This window comes from Acanthisitta chloris, unplaced genomic scaffold (genome assembly GCF_000695815.1).
Source record: "Acanthisitta chloris isolate BGI_N310 unplaced genomic scaffold, ASM69581v1 scaffold2732, whole genome shotgun sequence".
Taxonomy (NCBI): domain Eukaryota; kingdom Metazoa; phylum Chordata; class Aves; order Passeriformes; family Acanthisittidae; genus Acanthisitta; species Acanthisitta chloris.
In genome coordinates, this window is record NW_008660849.1 from 45,373 (window position 1) to 62,376 (window position 17,004).

A 17,004-nucleotide genomic window follows, 5' to 3' on the forward strand; every position below is an offset into this window, starting at 1 on the left:
GCAATGACTCAGCTTGTGCTTCACTTGCCACTCTAGCGAGTTCTCTTTTTATGATGTTTCTGTGGGACACTTAGAATCTGTAAGGACTAGGCTAGGCCAGGAGCTGTTATCAAAAGGAGTGCAAGAGTTGTGATTTGCCGAGTTACTTTTACTGTGGTTCTTGCAGTATTACTGTGCAGGGCTGATCCAAGGACACTGTTTGTTCCAGATCTCTGCCTGGAGCAGTCCTACTTCCAGATATATGTCAGAAATTGAGTGTTGCTGAAAATTAGGGTAGTTTTTATTGCCAGGTTTTAAGTCTTCTGGTTTAGTTTCATTTAGGAGCTAGGAAACTTAATAGAAAATTCTAACCATTTTCAGAAGAGATTGGCTGATGATTTTGAGGAGCATGAAATAACTCTCCAATAATGCCCTGTAAAGAAACTGTCATCATGCTAACAGATTGTTCTTAAACTTTTTAGACTAATTTCAACTTCCTGTTACTTTCTCAGTCCACAAAGTCTAACCTCTCAGAACATTTCATAGCTTAATAATGTTTTGTTTTATTCTCTCATTTTCAGAAGAGATTGGCTGATGATTTTGAGGAGCATGAAATAACTCTCCAATAATGCCCTGTAAAGAAACTGTCATCATGCTAACAGATTGTTCTTAAACTTTTTAGACTAATTTCAACTTCCTGTTACTTTCTCAGTCCACAAAGTCTAACCTCTCAGAACATTTCATAGCTTAATAATGTTTTGTTTTATTCTCTTCTCTAAAATTTCCTGACAAGATTGATACTTTCTTGAAAAGTCTTTAGTGAAAGTATGATGCAATTCTACTAGACATTTAGCATAGCACTTAGGCTATTGGGAAGCCACAATTTAGGCTATAGGAACAAACTACTTACCTGATATTTGAAGCAACTTGACATCAAAAAGTCTACAGTGATACTTCTCAGGAAATAATGTATAATATATTCAGTCATTCAGGTCTTCTAGACTTCCATTCTTTTCAGTCTTTATTCCTGTAATTAATGAAAGTTATATTCTTTGGAATAGTAATATATGCCACCTTTCTGAATCTTCCTTCTCCTCTGATGGGTCAGGTTCCTGGAAATATTTCTCCTTTTTATAGGGCTGACACACTCCATCCTAGGGAGGATTTTGAAAAAATGTATAATTGAAGGAGGATTACTGTTATGAGTTCACTACTGTGGATCTGCAACATGATTGTGTGGCAATTTTATTATTAAAGCTATTCCTAACCTCATAAAAGTATTTTTTTCTGTACACTAGTATGTCCAGTAGCATCTGCAAATTTAATTGGAATTGAAATTAGACATATTTATTTCTGTTAATTCCAGGTAAGGTTTTGCTCATACAGCACATACTTACAATCCACCTGATTTTTCTTGGGTTAGGACACAGACAGCTCTTGTACTGTACTCACAGCTGATTCCTTTTCTACTAATTTGCCACTGCCTATTGGTTGTACAACTGAAATTGTGATGACTTCTGAGTGAAGGGTGCTCATATTCATCCAATACTTTTTCTCTGAGATCTTAACTAACCATCTGACAGACAGACAGAAGGTTTTATGTTCATCAGAAGTTGGCACAGTGTTGAGTGTTGAGTTGTCTCCTAATGAATCAGAAGTTGCTGCAAAGTGAAGACAGCTTTGGGAGAAAAAGGATTTTACAAATCCTTTAAGCACTCCATTTTCCCCTTTCAAGTCCCAGTGTACATCATAAGTTTTGCTTTCAGAGGACAGATAGATTTAACAGGTAGAGCTCCTTACTACAGTCTTGACCGGGAAGAACAGTAATGCTCTTTGTGGAAGAGGAAGGATCATGAGCAAACCTGAACCTGGGTGACATTTGGTGGCAGCTGTATGAGGTCTGTCTCTTCCCATTTGTCTCCTTGCTCTGCCAGCATAAGCTTCTGCTGATGCCATCTTCCATGTTGTTCTTGGTTTGATATGTTCTTTTCATTCACCTCCACCATACTTCAGTTGCCTTTGCCAACCAAACTTCCTGGAAATCTATATTTTCTGCAGACTGCACTAAGCAAGAAAAAAACTTTTAGTTGTGCTTCTGGGCTTCCTGCTCCTGCCTACTCTATAATGTTTGGGACGTTATCAGAAGCAAAGGCTCCTCATGCTATATATCTTGTGCATCAGCAAGTAGAATGTTTTGGATCTTAGCGATAAGAACAATATCAGTATAAACTATAAATGTGGACTTAGAGAATAGGAGTGAGGAAGGGTTGGTTGTTTTAAGGGCTTTAATTGATTATTTATTAAAGACATGACTAAGATAATGTGGTAGTTTATTTTTCTCTTACGAATTTAAAAAAATAAAGTCAACTTCCTGTGAGATAACTACTACAACATTTTGCGTCTGTTGTTGTGTCACAGATTTTAATGGTCGTGAATTAGGGTTTGTCAGGGAACACGGGATTTTTTTAGTGTACTGTTTGACTCAGCCATCTGTGTGGGCAGTGATTCAATATGTCTTTCACAGCAACTCTCCTGTAGGCCTTTATTTTCACACTAGCACTATCCTCCTTTTGGAAATAAAAAACTTAAACTGCTGCTGCAGATTACACTGAAGTCTAAGTAGTAGGAACAAAGAGGTCTTATGGAGATAGATTTTGTATTCAAGACTTTCAGTGCTGTGGCCAGAGAAAAGCTAACAGGCTGATAAGTATGCATTAGTCTGATTAATTTACCACTGCTGTCTGGATACGTGATACATGAATAGAATGGAACAAGAAGATGAACAAAAAACCCAGCTGTAAATAGAAATTGTTGGTTATATAAAAGATATGGGTAAAATTGCTGCAGAAATAACAAAATGTAAAATATCAGAGTAAAAGGCCTTCCTGGCAAGCCTAGGTCTGCTTTTAGGACCATTCAGAGTCGTGGGGTATAATCCTTTGACTTTGAAACTCCAGGTGGGGGGATCATTTTGGTATGGGCTTAAATGTGCTAGTGTTCTGTGATGCACTTATTTGTGCCAAGCCTGCCACTGTGGGCTGTGTAAGCTGTTTTTGGTGATGCTCTGCTGCATCAGGGAAGTGCAGCCTGCAATGATGTAAACAGTCTTTGTTTATGACTGAACAATAGGTGTTAGCTTCAGCGCACCCTTTAAGCCTGCTGTGTGTGAAAGCACTGCCCGCAAAACATGTTCCCTGCTCCAAAATGGATCTCCCTCTTTTCACCATGGTGATATACACAATGCATACGTTCTCTTCTGCTGGAGGTAAAATGTGTTCAGCTGAATTTCTTTGTCTCATTGTTTTTGGTGAATGAGCCTTGGTGATGTTTATGGCATGACTATTTTGTAGTTTTAAGCAGAACATTGTTTGCACACCCATAACTTCTTGCTTAAAAAGAAAGTGTTACTGGGTTAGAGTCTCCTTTATAAGAGACTTCATACACTCCTGTTAACTGTGCTTGGTTATTTCTTGTCCTGACAGGGTAAATCTGGTGTGCATACAAGATGGTGGGGGTGAACAAATGAAAACCCAAGCAAAAAGAAACAAAAGAGTTCAACGATTCTTTACTCACACACAAATAATGCACTTTCTGTCAACTGGTTTTCAGTCTTAAACCTGTGAATCTTGTTTCCTTTATGCATTTCCCTTTATACTTGTGTGAATGGTATGCCAAACCTGTCAGTAAGTGCTGTCTAAGAATGCTATGGTACTTAACTGTATTATGCTCCTGGAACAGCTGTAGATGTTTAATAGAACACTCATTTAAAGAATTCCTTTATCCAGTGTGAATTTTACTGCATTCCTCCCTGATTCTACATAAAGCAGTTCCATTAGAAATACAAATGAAATGTTTGTTTCATGAAAGTCTGAAACTATGAATCTTAGATGGATTTGGCACAATATATATACAGTAGTATTGTACATCCAGATTTTTATTTAAGTGTATTGTGTTATCTTTGAAGAATGAGTTATATTATTGATTTGGTGACCTCACTCTTTGAAAGATTTTGGACCGTTGTGTTTAATCAAAAGGCTCTGAGGGTGCTTTCCCTTGTTAGAATGCTAAAAAAAGGATGAAACTGCTTTTAAAACCCATCACAATATCTATCGTTATAAAATGTCTCAGTGCTGCAACTAGTGGTGAAATATGATTAATTAATGGGCCATGCTTTTACTAACAGCAGTCTGTATTTGTCCAAATTGCAACTTTTTAAAGTTAAAAAAACTTTGACTTTTTAAAGTTATTTCTATGTGCCGTTGTCCCTCACTCAATGTTACATGAAGAAGACAGATGAGGAGGCTAAAGCATATGAGTCAAAAAGCACTGATAATGTAGAAATACCAAGTGTATGCATCTCCTTCGCAAATTTTTAATTGCTTGTTAAGGATTTTCCTGCATGTGCAATCAGTAGTTTAGAGTATTAATAGCTGTTGATTTGTATTATTTCTTAATATTATGAGGGAATTAGCTGTGCTATATTAATGTGGCTCGTATTTCTACCAATCCTTCAGGGTGGCTTAAGTAATTAATGTTAGGTAATATACTTTTTTTCATTCTGAAAGATGCTGATAATTGTATATATTTTAATTAGGTCTCAATTCATAAAAGTGTAGACACACATGCATGTGTGTTACAGCCTGCATTGCACCTGTATAAACAAATTCATGTTTCAGAGCTGTTAAATTATTTAAGTAAAACACCAAAAAAATGTTAAAACAACCAGTAGCTCTGTCATGCCTTACATCCTATAGATTAGAGCTGGAGTTGATTGACTTAAATGGATTATTTTTTTTTTAAAAGAAGATTTTCTGTGTGAATAAGGTGCTTAGAAGCTCTTCATCATGCTGGAATATGTGGTGCCTCAGAAGGTAAAGGCTCACGATGTGGTTTCTCTCAGTGGAGAAATTTAGAGGTTCCCACTTTTTCAGCTGTGTCCACGATCACAAAACACTCATTTGTGAAAGTGGTTTGAAAACGGCTAATGGCTTCATAGCTGGAAAGGAGAAGGATGGAGAAAAGGTGAGAATAAGGGCAAAACCACCCTGCATGTGTTTGCAGAAGCATTGATGTGAATGTATAAATCTCTTTTCCTTAAGACATCAGATGTAGAAGGGGCAGACAAAGAATGAAAAGGGGACACCAGCAGAGGTCTGGCAGAGGAAATGAATGGAAAGGGCATGTGGTCAGGTAGGTATGCTGTGCAGCTAGAGAGGTATTTTCATGTGGGTGTTGCAAAGAAAGAGAATCACGGGGAAATTTTGAAGGAAGAACAAATAAGTTATGAGAAACTGAGTAAAAAAAGGTTCCACAAATAGGGAAATGTATATTGGAAATATCTTGGAAATGACTGAGAGGCGAGACAATGAGACCTTGAGGTCATTGTCACAGTGGGGCAACATATGGCCACAGTCTAAGGCAGTTCTTTAGTTCTTGTTTAAGAGCACCAAATTGGACAGTACATGTGTTGAAAATTGCATTTTTTTTCTCAGGGAATTTTCTTCACTGGAGCTGTAGGAGGTACCTGAGACCTGAAGGTCCAAAGGACTGTGAAACACGTAGCTTTGAAAGAGAAGAGTAGAAATTGGAAGCTGATAGAAATGGCTTAGCCAAGCCAAGGAAATATATTTTTTCAAAGTGGAGAGAAGTGGTCTAACTAAACAAGGAATTCCTTATACTTGGTGTGTGCCTTGAGGTTGAAAGTGTTTTAGCAGCCAATTGAAAGATCGATAGTGTATGTAGGCTTTATTTGCATTTGTACAAGTTGATGTGTCTGTCACATTGTGCTGTATTAAAATTACAATCAGTGGATATATTACCAATGAAGTTCTTTTGCCAGATTGGTGTTTTACACTGAGTCTTTTATGAAATCCAATCAGTGATCCTACAATGCAGTTTCTACTGATGTTTCAATTGAAACTGCTGGCACGTTGTTATACTAAGTGTTGCTGGACTGTGACTGCTGAAGTTGAGGCTTGGGAAGTAATACCAAAATACATTTCCTTTGGAGGTAAATAATTAAAGAGACCCTTACCATTTCTCTAGCTGCTTATGCAGTAGTGGCTGTATAGTAGTGTGTGCCTATTGCCTTGAGGGAAGGAGTGTGAACGGAGCAGGAGGAGAAAACAGAATTCCTATTTTACTGGTCCATTTTGCCCCAGGAGAGGCATCTGCAGAAACCAATGTGTGGGAGTTCATTTATAAACTGCAGAGACCTACAGAGAAGGCAACTGGAGGACTCCTTACGTTTTCTGCAGGAGCAAAGTCCACAAAACACGGACTTGTCTCTCTTTCTTTCCAAGTTGTGAAGTACTTTTCAAAATATTACATGTTAGTTATTGATTTTTAGTAGTCTTCTCCCTGCTGCTGTGGCACCCTTGCTGCCTGCCTCACATGCTGTTGCCAGTAAGTCCTCACTGTATGAACTTGAATGTGACAAAAATGAGTAATGTCTCAGTTCCTTTGTCTGTTCTTCCATGTCAACAAAGTTCATCTGGGCCATTTCTAATGGTCTTCACTAAGAGCAATGATGGTAACAAAGCCATTATTTTCCTCATGAACTGTGAAACCAAACTAAATTACAAAAGTATGAGGGAAGATGATGTGATATTAGCAGCCAAAGCCTACCGTGTGATTTTGGTTAGAGAAATGCTGGAGGCTTTGAAATGTCAAATAGATTCCAGTTGTGTAATCTCAGGATCAAATTGTATTAACACCCATACTTAAAGTAAAATAATACCATTTGCTGGCTTGATTCCATTCATCTTCAATGAAAGTGAGTTCTTAAATGAGCATGACCTTTTTAAATCAAGGTTTCAGGTAGATTTCAGAACCTCAACAGTTACAATTTTGGAAGGAAAAATATCAGTGGTTTTGTACATCTTGACTAATGTACTTGATTAACACAATAATAAAGCAGATCAGTTACCTTTTATCCTTTAATATGCTCATATGTCTCCTGAATTCAGAAATAATCTGTGTGTGTATGTGTCTGTGGGTACACTTGCTGTAGTGTGTACCTACTGTACAGTTGCCACATGCTGCAGAAAACTTGGACTTTGAATTGTGATTGTATATCTGTGTCCAATGATTTAATTAAGGCATCTTTTGGAATTTACCCATATGCTATCTACTAAGTACTTCCTCTCTTGTTTCTTTTATGTTTCTCAAACACTCCCAGCTTCTAATTGCTGTACTTCTATTTTAAAATAATGTACTGATTCTCTCTCTAGAAAATACAGGCAGAAACTATATGTCACTCTGTGATGTAGTACATCAAATTAAAGCTGCTAGACTTGAGTATGCACCTCAGAGTTAATTCCATCTTAAGAACCATCAGGGCTGAATTGTGAGCCTTGGAGAAGAAAGAGAGCACTAGAAGAAGCCAGCAGAGATAGGGGAGTTCACATGGGATTATTAATGGTCAGTTCCAAATCTGCCTGCACTAACATTTCAATATTTCTGATTATGGAAAAGAAATGTATAAACCTATTAGAATCAGTAGAACTATATTTGCAGTTATCATTTGGACTTGCTTATAGCAGAGTTCTTTGTACTGGAAGCTTGTATTTAGGCTTAAATAAGGAAGGCATAATACCAACCAGTGCTGTAAAACTCCCTAAGATATATACAAATGTGTGTGGAGTGATGAAAGAAGGCAGCCTACTTTAAAGACAACCATACATAACACATTAGTTAGAGGTCTTGGCACATTTGCATGATCCGTTATTAGTTTATGCCCATAAAAACCTCATTTGCAACACTGAGAAAGTCAAGACCTTGACTCCTCTTAGAGAAAATACCAATCCTGCCAAGTGTTTGGCTACTTCTTGAATACACAATATAGGCCAAGTTGAGTTTCTAGCTTGTACAGAAGAAGAGACTTGTTACAGAAATCAGATGTCAGCCAACTTCACTAATTAAATGCACATTATCAGTGCTTCTAGAAAACAAGCAAGTTCCTGGGTAGTCCAGCATTTCAAACATTGTAACATGAAGTTCTAAGGTGTAGGATACAGGTAGGTAATGCCTGTAAATGCTGGATTATACTGGTCATTTCACTAAACGGTTCCCACTGTAGCACGGTGTGTGGGAATGTTAGGTTGTGCTTCCAATTTAGGCTTTTCAGTAGCTTCCTGAGTATTGATGCATCTCTGGCATCTTTAGAAGACTGTTCTCCCCGTTAGATAAAGATTTTGCTTATTCTGAATCCCTCCACTACTGTTAGCAGATACTAGATCAAATCCCAAAAGTCCCAGTGAATCAGCCAAAAGGTTTTCTGATCTGATTCACATCTGGACACAATTCATATCACAGGTGGAAGCAGTGCCTCTGGGTGCCTTTATGAGGTTATTCTCAAACAAATGCAAAAGTCAAGCTGGGGTTTTTCTGGGGGAGCAAAGGTGGTCCAGAAGTAAACTGGAGAGTTGTGAGAAATAGTGCTTTTATAAATGGAATTTCGTAAAGAGGAACTTAAAAACTGCACGTGGGTGTATGCTAGTGCTCTTCACTTTTCTTTTTTTTCTTTTTTGTTTTTATTTTAGGTCACCTTTTGCTGCTGTCACAGATTACTCAGTAACAAGGAATAATGTCATACAGCTCTGTCTGGAACTAACAACAATTGTACAACAGGTATGAGACAATCTGCTTAGCAATTTATTTTTTCCTAAATTTGTAAATGGCTATTACCTTCTTCACACAATTTTGTTTCACTCTGTCTATATTATTGTCTAAAAAAAATAAGGAAATATTAGTCCTTAGTAAATGCTTCATAAAAATTCTGTTTCCTGGTTTTACAATGCTAGTTTGGGTTGTGCTATGTATATGCCTCTGCATAGCTCAGTAGCAAGATTCATCTTGGATTCTCTAGTCTAATATAATTGCTATAAATTTGGTAAATCTACTTGATAATTTGCATATTTAATTTCTTATGTTTTGTCCTTAATTTTTAATTATCTGTCTGGTTCAAAAGGTCTGTATGTATCGGACTTCAGTAATCAGCTTTTTCATACCATTCATATCATCCAGACACCTGTTAAGATGACACATATCCTCATGGGGCTAGAATATTTTGAATACATTTTTGTACATCCTGCCTGCAAGGAATCCAGAAGTAGGGACTGAGAAGCACTTGCTTAATGGGCTGCATTTGGGTGTACAATCTAGAGAACCTTCCCCACCATTCTGTGTGTGGCTTAGGTCTGTCTCTATCTTTGCCTGTTGTTCTGCTGAAATGGAAGTCTCTGCTGCCAAGCAGAAGTTCGAGGGATTGTTTGCACTTGAGAAGGTAGAGTGAAGGAAAGGGAGAGAGTGGGTTAGGTAGGAGCACTGAGGCTTTTGGTTTTCAGAAGCATCGCTCCAAACGAAGAAAAACTAAACATTCCTGTGACCTCTTGGCATGACTTTGTATGATGATACTCTCCCTTTCATAAAAGAAGTGCATTTTTCTGAGACCCTTTCATAAATGAGTACAACACCGATGACTGGTTGTGTTTGCCTCCCACCTGACTTGGACAGAAGCAGTATTGCTAGTCCCATGTATTCCAGCCTGGGAAATTAAATTTTCTCACTTTTTTTTTTGTTCACCCTCAATTTTGTGTAGGGTTTTTGATGCGCCCTCCCCACACACACAGTGAGGGTGCCTGTTTGCCTCCCAGGCCTGGGGGCCAAGGGGAATACCCCACCAGTCCTGTCCTTTAGCCAACCTACGCTCCCCACCAGGCTCTTCACCCTGCCTCAAACTGGGATGGAGGTGCCAGCGGTGGTGGCTGTGGGAGAAGAGTCCAGGCTTTTGTTTTCTTGGCTGCCTTTCGCACGATGCATGTTTTTTGCCTGTTGTCCTGTGGTCTACTGTGCCCTCGTTGAGCTGTGAAAAGGGTTCAATAGTGTGGGAAAAAAGTCATAAAGGGCATCCCTTCCTTCTGTCCAAACTGGGCATTTTCCACAGAAGTAGCTGTGCATCACTGTCTAGATTTCTGTTGAGGGGAAGACCCACCTGATCCATTTTCATGTGTCCACTATTAATGAGAAAGTGGGTAAAATAGAAACCACTGCAGTATTTCCCAATAATTATCTCAATATCAATTCATCTTCCCTCAAATTCATCCCTATTACAGATACTGCTAATTTGCTATGATGTAGGTAAATATCTCTTTATGTATATTTTTCAGTGCGAATGAAAGTAAATGTTACTATTTTAATACCTTTGGAGAACAGCAGTTTTACCTTCTCCAGAACTGGCATAATTCCGCAATCAGGGAGCAGTTCATGAATCCATACTTTGAAGTCAAAAGTAGCATTTATATGCCTAAATTTAAGCATGCACTGGAATTGAATTGTGCTGCAGTCAGAAGAATGATAATGAAAAATTCCATTAGTAGTTCCAAACACATGTGGTTTGATCTCTACTTAAAACAAATGCATTCCAACGTAGCACTTCAAAATGTCTTAGCTGAGCTTTCTTTATGATCATTGAACACACTGAAAATCTTCATTGTGCTTTCTTAGGAGTGTAAATTGAAACTTTCAGTATCACCTCAGCAGGTGTTTTTTCTGTCTCAGAATCTGGTTTTTTTTGTATGCAAAGTACTTTATAGTACATTGCTAACCTACAATAATTTTTACTTTAATTTCTTTTTTTAGGTGAAGGACTTACAGAATGCAATGCCACAATTTTTGTTTTAACAGTAGCTAATAGCTTTTTATAATGCTTAAAGTTTTATAACACAGATACCGTCTGCGTTTTTTAATACCTTTGAATTATTTTTAGACATTTGTGCAATGTAAGAATAGAACTACAGTACCTGAGTTCCATCAGGATATTTTGGTGTTATTTAAGTTACAACCACTGTTCAAATTTATTGAACAAAAAATGATTCTTTAGTCAAGATGGAGGGGAAAAAAAAGCTAACGTTAAGGTGACTTGCTTGAATTATTTTGCACATTTTGAAGCTAATTCTAATATCAGGGTTTCTTCATAAAATTAAGTGGTATTGGGCCATCCCTCCATTATCAGTTCTAAAGGATAGTGAAGAAAAAAAAAATGACAGAATTGCATCTCTCCTATAAGTATGAAATCTAAGAAAATATATTGAGTGCCTGTGCTTTGGCCATTAAATAATTAGAAAAGTTGGAGTTATAATACATCCTTAGAGACAGACTTTGGAATAAAATATAGGAAGACATATTCTGTTTTAACCATTTAATTTTCTGTCTGTGTCACACATTGCCCAGGACCTGACAGGTCATTGTGCAGGAGATATTTGCCAGTGGAAGCAGGTCCCTCAGAGCACTGCAAGTTGTTATTGTAGCCTGCTTTGCATTCACACTAATCATCTGCTTCTATGCAGCTGCTTTATTTTGGCTTAGGGATTTTTCTCCCCCTTAGGATATTGTTTCATAGCCTCTTCCTGCAGGTTTTCATTCTTAATACCATCCTCCTTGCTGATGGCTTATTTAATTCAGGGCTTGCATTCTTGTTCATTTTTATAATCACCTCTTCCTTTGCAGCAGGACACTAGAGGGAAGGAAAAAAAGGATTTAAATAACAAACAACTCCATGAGACTATTATGATTTTTGCTACCATTTCCTTACACTCTCTGCCTTTCTCTCCTACACATATCTGCCTCTCCGTAAGAATTGAAGGCTGAACATTATCTGTACTTTCTGTTTCCTCTGTAATGAATAAAATAGGCCTGTTCTTTCGTGGTGGTATAAGATAGATGTTAAAGGGCTATGCGAGAACAGGTTAGAGGTGGGGAGTGAGATTGTTTTGGGTTGTGCTTTGTTCCCTTTTGATTTGTTCATGAATTTAGATTTGTGTTGACAGAATTGTTCCTGCCACAAATGCATACAAGGAAGAACATGAGAGACTGTGTCTTGACGATGTCCATGAAAGTCTTGCTATTGACTTAGTTGGGTTGCTCATCTTCAAAGAGTGCCAGGAACTGGTCCTTTTAAGTGTGCTCAATTTGTTTTAGAAAGGTAGCAGTAGCTACACTAATAACTGTTAGGAACAGAAGATTTCTTGCTTTCTTAGGCAATCTGTACATAGCTTTTATTATTATTCTCAATGCTCTTATTCCTTAGGAATTCATTAAGGTTTCACTAAAGAAGCTTTCTTCTTTAGAATTAATACCCTGGAAATCTTGGGAATATCTGAAAAGTCTTAATTTTGTATTGACTTTGTAAGTTATCAGACATTTAAAGAAAACTTTACTGCTGAACACTCTATGTATTTTATTGCTGTTTAAAAGTGATCATTAGTAGCCTACATCACATGTTTTTTACTTTCTGTAATCAGCTTTCATAATGGTTGGCTGTGTTTATTTAGTTTTAAAAGCACCGATGTTTCTCTCTCAGCTTTAATGTCTTGTGGGATTTACTTGGTAAGATGCTCTATCAGAAGCATAGCTGTAGGCCTGTAAATACGCCTTTATAAAAGCTTCACTGCATTTAATTCGCTGGCTAAACATCTCTTTGAAGAGGGACTATGTGGTGGATGCATTTCGGTGTAACAGGAGTGGAGATGGAGAGCAGTCACTTGGCTGACATGGATCTGTATTGCATTGTTGTCACAGAACTTACTTCTGACATCAGTTCTCTCACAACAATGTTTGGAGGTACACTCAGAATTTGGATGACATAGGGTGAGAACCTGAGTGATGCAATTTGGGAGGTGGTGGCCAAGATGGAAGACAGCAAAGAAAGACCAAGACAACCATCCACAAATACACTGTCTGGATATTATAGGCATTTGGGATTTTGAGCTAAAAGCCTTGATATAGAGCACATACAGAAGTGCCCTGTGCACTCTCTCAGCTGAGGGATTTGGAGCTTATTCGCCACTTAAATGCTTTAGAGATACAAAAAAGAAAGTGTCCATAGAGTCCTTGCCCCACTGGAAGCACTTGCCATGCTGGGGGGGAGTATTCTTTGTTGGGCTTTTAGCCATTGTTATTTTTCAGATAAAAGATATTTTATTTATTATTTCTTGAGTCATGTGCTGGGTTTGTATACCCTTGTGGTTTTTGTAATCAAATGGCTGTAACTTACATGAGGAATGTTTGAAATAGTAAATCTCACTGAGAAACCTAAGTTCAGGCTTGTTTTCCAGTTAAAAGGATAAAATGGGAATTTACTTTCTTAGCCTCCTGGTCTGACTCAGAATCCAAATGCAGTAACATAAAATGGATCTATTCATTTGGTAAGGACAATACCAAACACATGAATAAAGAAGAATAATTAATATCCTTAGTGTTATTTTTACAAAGAATCAGTCATATAATCTTTTCTATCACAGTTCCTTACTGTTGTTTTTAAGTCCTAGTTATTAAGGACTTTGAGGACTTGCTAAATATATCTTAAAATTTTTAAATTTCAGGTCATACCAAGTAGCTAATTACCTCAGGTATCTTTAGCTAATAAACTGGTTTTAATAGATTAGTGGTGTGAATCTTTGATTGGTTCCTCATTAAAACTGCTTTGCACTTGCAGGTTGTTGGGATTGTCAAAGCAACATGTGTTTGCTGAAAAGTGTTACATATTACATTTTCAAGTTTTTTATTTAAATTTTCCACATTATTCCTTCTACCTCAACTCTCTCGCCAAATGCTTGCAGGAAAATCTTTGTTAGCCTGTTGTGGTAATAATCTCCTCCCTCCCCCCTTTCTAAAATAAAAGTGCTTCATGATGAGGAGGCCACATTCTTGCAATTTAAAATATATTTGTGCATAGTATGCTGTTCATACAAAATGCCCCATTTTTGGTAAGTGTGCAAGTGGATAGCTTGTGGTGGAATGAGGGGGAAAGTTAAAAACAGAACTAAAAAGCTCCCCTTGAAAACAATACCCAGGCAGTATCTGCCTATAGTACATGAAATCCAAAAGGTATTCATATGAGAGTACTCACTCCTTGTGAGTAACACTGACAGAAATTCAGACTCACCTTGTATCTTTCAAGTGCAGCTCTTATGCAAGATTTACTGTTGCATAAGGTTCAAAGCAATCCTCAGAAGTAGTGGTTGTTTTCTTCACTTTTAAAAGTCAATGTATAATGTATAAGCTAAAAGAGAAATTAAAGGATTACTGGAAATAGGAAACTGGTTTTTGTTTACAAGAAGCTGTATCAAAGTGGTTTCAATTTGTGCTCTTTAGCCATTTTCTTTCATAGTAGAGTAGCTTATTTCTCTATAGCACACTTTTATGGAAAATTCAGATGTAATTTAATGTAATGTGAAAAGTGCCTAAGGTGCTTAGGATTGATGCCTTTTCCTGATTCTGGTAGTTTGTTTCTGCTATTTTATTATACTTTTTATTTTCCCTTTAAAATGCCTTACTGGTAGATATATCATCTTTTGATTTAAGTTTAGAAGTGCTTTTTGAAAGGGAATTAGGCATGGAATAGCTCAAAGATTAAACAGTCAATAATAGCTTATTGGGATGAAGCACTACTACAACTAATTCAATGACTCATTAGTTGTCATTGAGATATATGCTGTAAAGAGGTGTGGGTTTTTTTCTAAACTTGTGTAGTCTGTGATGTGACGTTGTCAAAGTAGCACGTATGAAGCTACTGCACGATTTAGTAAAAAAACACCTTGTAAAGACCTGTGAATTTGTTATTTGTGTTTTCTTTTCCATTCTTAGAGAAAGTAGTTTCTTTTCCTAGTGGATGCAAGGAAAGAAAACCAAAACTAAACAAAACCCCACAAAAAATATTCAAATATTGCTCAGTATGCAAGAAGCTTAGTGACCAGAAAGCAAAAATGGGTTGGTGTTGCCTTGTTTGGGGCATTTTTTGTTCGTTTTTCTTCCAGATTGTCAGTGTCTGAACATGGGGAAAAATGAACACAAAGCTGAATAATTAGTGAAAAAAAAGTAGTCTTTTTGATGGGCTTATGCTGGTAAACTGATGCAGCTGTTAAATGTTTCCAGGAAAAGGAGCCTGAGCGGGTTGTGACAGTGAAAGAGTCAGGGACTGTTGATTAAATTTATGCACTCATGGAAGCACTTGCAGAAAGCAGCAGAAAGTTGGTGGAAACTAAGATGAAGTGTAGACAGAGGGGGAAAATATATTTTCATCACTCATATGTTTCCTTTAAATAAAAGCTTTTGTTCTTAGACTGATTCTTGTGAGCACTGTGTCAGTGCATGCTGTTTCTGTATGTGTAATGGCAAACAGAGGATATGCCATGCTTCCTGTGTAATTCTTTATGAAAGGTAAATTTAGTCCTTAATGGTGATAGATAAAGATTATGTTGGTTGTATCAGTAGATGTGAAGATGAAGACTGCATTGCTTTTACTTCGGAAACTGATTTTCCTTTCCGGGGCAGTACAGTCTCTGTAACCAGATGGAGTGAATCAAGATTCCACTTCAGTAGAGTGACTTACAGGAACTATGTTTTGCTAAGTAGCTAGTAAAAGCCTTAAGAATGTAGAAGTGTAGTGTCTATCTTTATTTCAGGAATACATGTGTGTTTGTTTGCTTAAATATATTAAAAATACAGAAAGAATTCCAGATGATCCATTAGGAAGCATTTGAGTAATCGCTGAGCCTGAAATGCTATCTACCTAAATACTATTACATTTTTCCAACTCAATTAATTTTATTTCCTCTGTTGGCAAAATAACCACCTAGGCAAAATATGAAACATGAAATATTTTGCTGCAGTTGTGTTTTATGAACAAGAATTCTTTCTCATGACAGTATTAAAGGAAAAGCAGAACTGAAAAATTAAGAAGTTACTTACCTCTAAATGGTCTTGGAAGTGACATTGAAAACTTAAGAGCTGCACAACTCATTGTGCTACAAACCCTGTTTTGCATGTCAGTAATATAAGATATAGTTTTGAATGCACGATGCTTATTTAGAGGTGTAGAAAAAGAGAGTTTTGACTTTGTTTTTTCTCCTCTGAGTGGAACGATTTTGCCTCGATTCCAACCTCTCATCTGTTGATAGTTTCAGTGGATTTTATTTTTACCTGCTGAGAATGTCATCAAGTAGGGAAATCGCTCGAAGTGCTAAAATTCAATTTAGGCCGTGTAAGCACTTAGATTCTTGTTAGATATATGAACAAGTATCAGTGTGATTTTAGTCAGTGCTGAAATACTTGCTGTGGTTTCTGACCTAATTGGTATACTGGCTTATTTTAGAAACAAGGAAGAAGTGTAACTCACTGTATGCAAAGAAAGAACAAATATGTGACGAGATCCCTTAGGAAAGCAAGATGATGTCTTTTACAGAAGGCAGGGTAGCAATAATTGGAAATAGAAAATGACTTCAGAAAGATAGAATAAAAGAGCTTAGTGTACCCATTGCATCTCTCTTAATCCAGTGAGCAATTTTTCCCAGCAGTTGCTCGATCTGTGGGTGATTTATGTAAGTTGTATTAAATTTCTACATGAAGTACTCTGTTACTATGGTGATAGGTGCCACTCCACACAGATTGTTTAAATAAAATTAAAGCAATTCTTTGTACTCAGTAAGCTGGGTAATTGCTATTAGCTTGTACACAAAAGTTATAAACTCAAAGTACTGCAGGTTTATTACATTTTCAGGGAAAGGCTCTAGGCTTTTAGAAGCATTTGTGTAGGTTGCATGAGAAATGTCCTTTTTTTGTAGCGTTTATTTAGTAGCTTGCATTTTATTTTTCCAATAGAGATTTTTTCCTCTCTCCTTAGTATGTTAAATGATGTGTGCTCACCATTCTGCTTCCTCCCATCTCTGTCGGTTCTTATGCGCGTTTCTGATGGGAGAGGACAGAGTGGCTTCTGCAGGTACAGATGGATTCTGGCTTCAGTGTGGAGGGGTAAGGAGTAATAATAGAGTGAGGATGCCATAGACCCAGTGGCAGGAAACTGCTGGGATTGAATAATTGTAGCATAAGTGAGAAAGAAAGCAAGTACTTCTGAAGTGGGAATAAAATCAACAGGATTTGTGTGGGAAGTGAAGAGGAGTTGAAAATGGCACCCAGGTTGTGAGCTTGTGGGACATAAGGTGGTGGAGCTGTTGACAGAGATAGGGA

General features: G+C 37.3%; 1 protein-coding gene across 1 annotated transcript in view; it reads left to right on the plus strand.

Moving 5' to 3' along the window:
• Positions 1-17,004, plus strand: part of CNKSR2 (connector enhancer of kinase suppressor of Ras 2) — a gene marked incomplete at its 5' end in the record, with an annotated part of 160,947 nt that overhangs the window by 13,348 nt on the left and 130,595 nt on the right. The window contains one exon of the mRNA XM_009069964.1: positions 8,523-8,610. Coding sequence (XP_009068212.1) covers positions 8,523-8,610 — 88 coding nt within the window. The remainder of the gene's footprint in view (positions 1-8,522; positions 8,611-17,004) is intronic.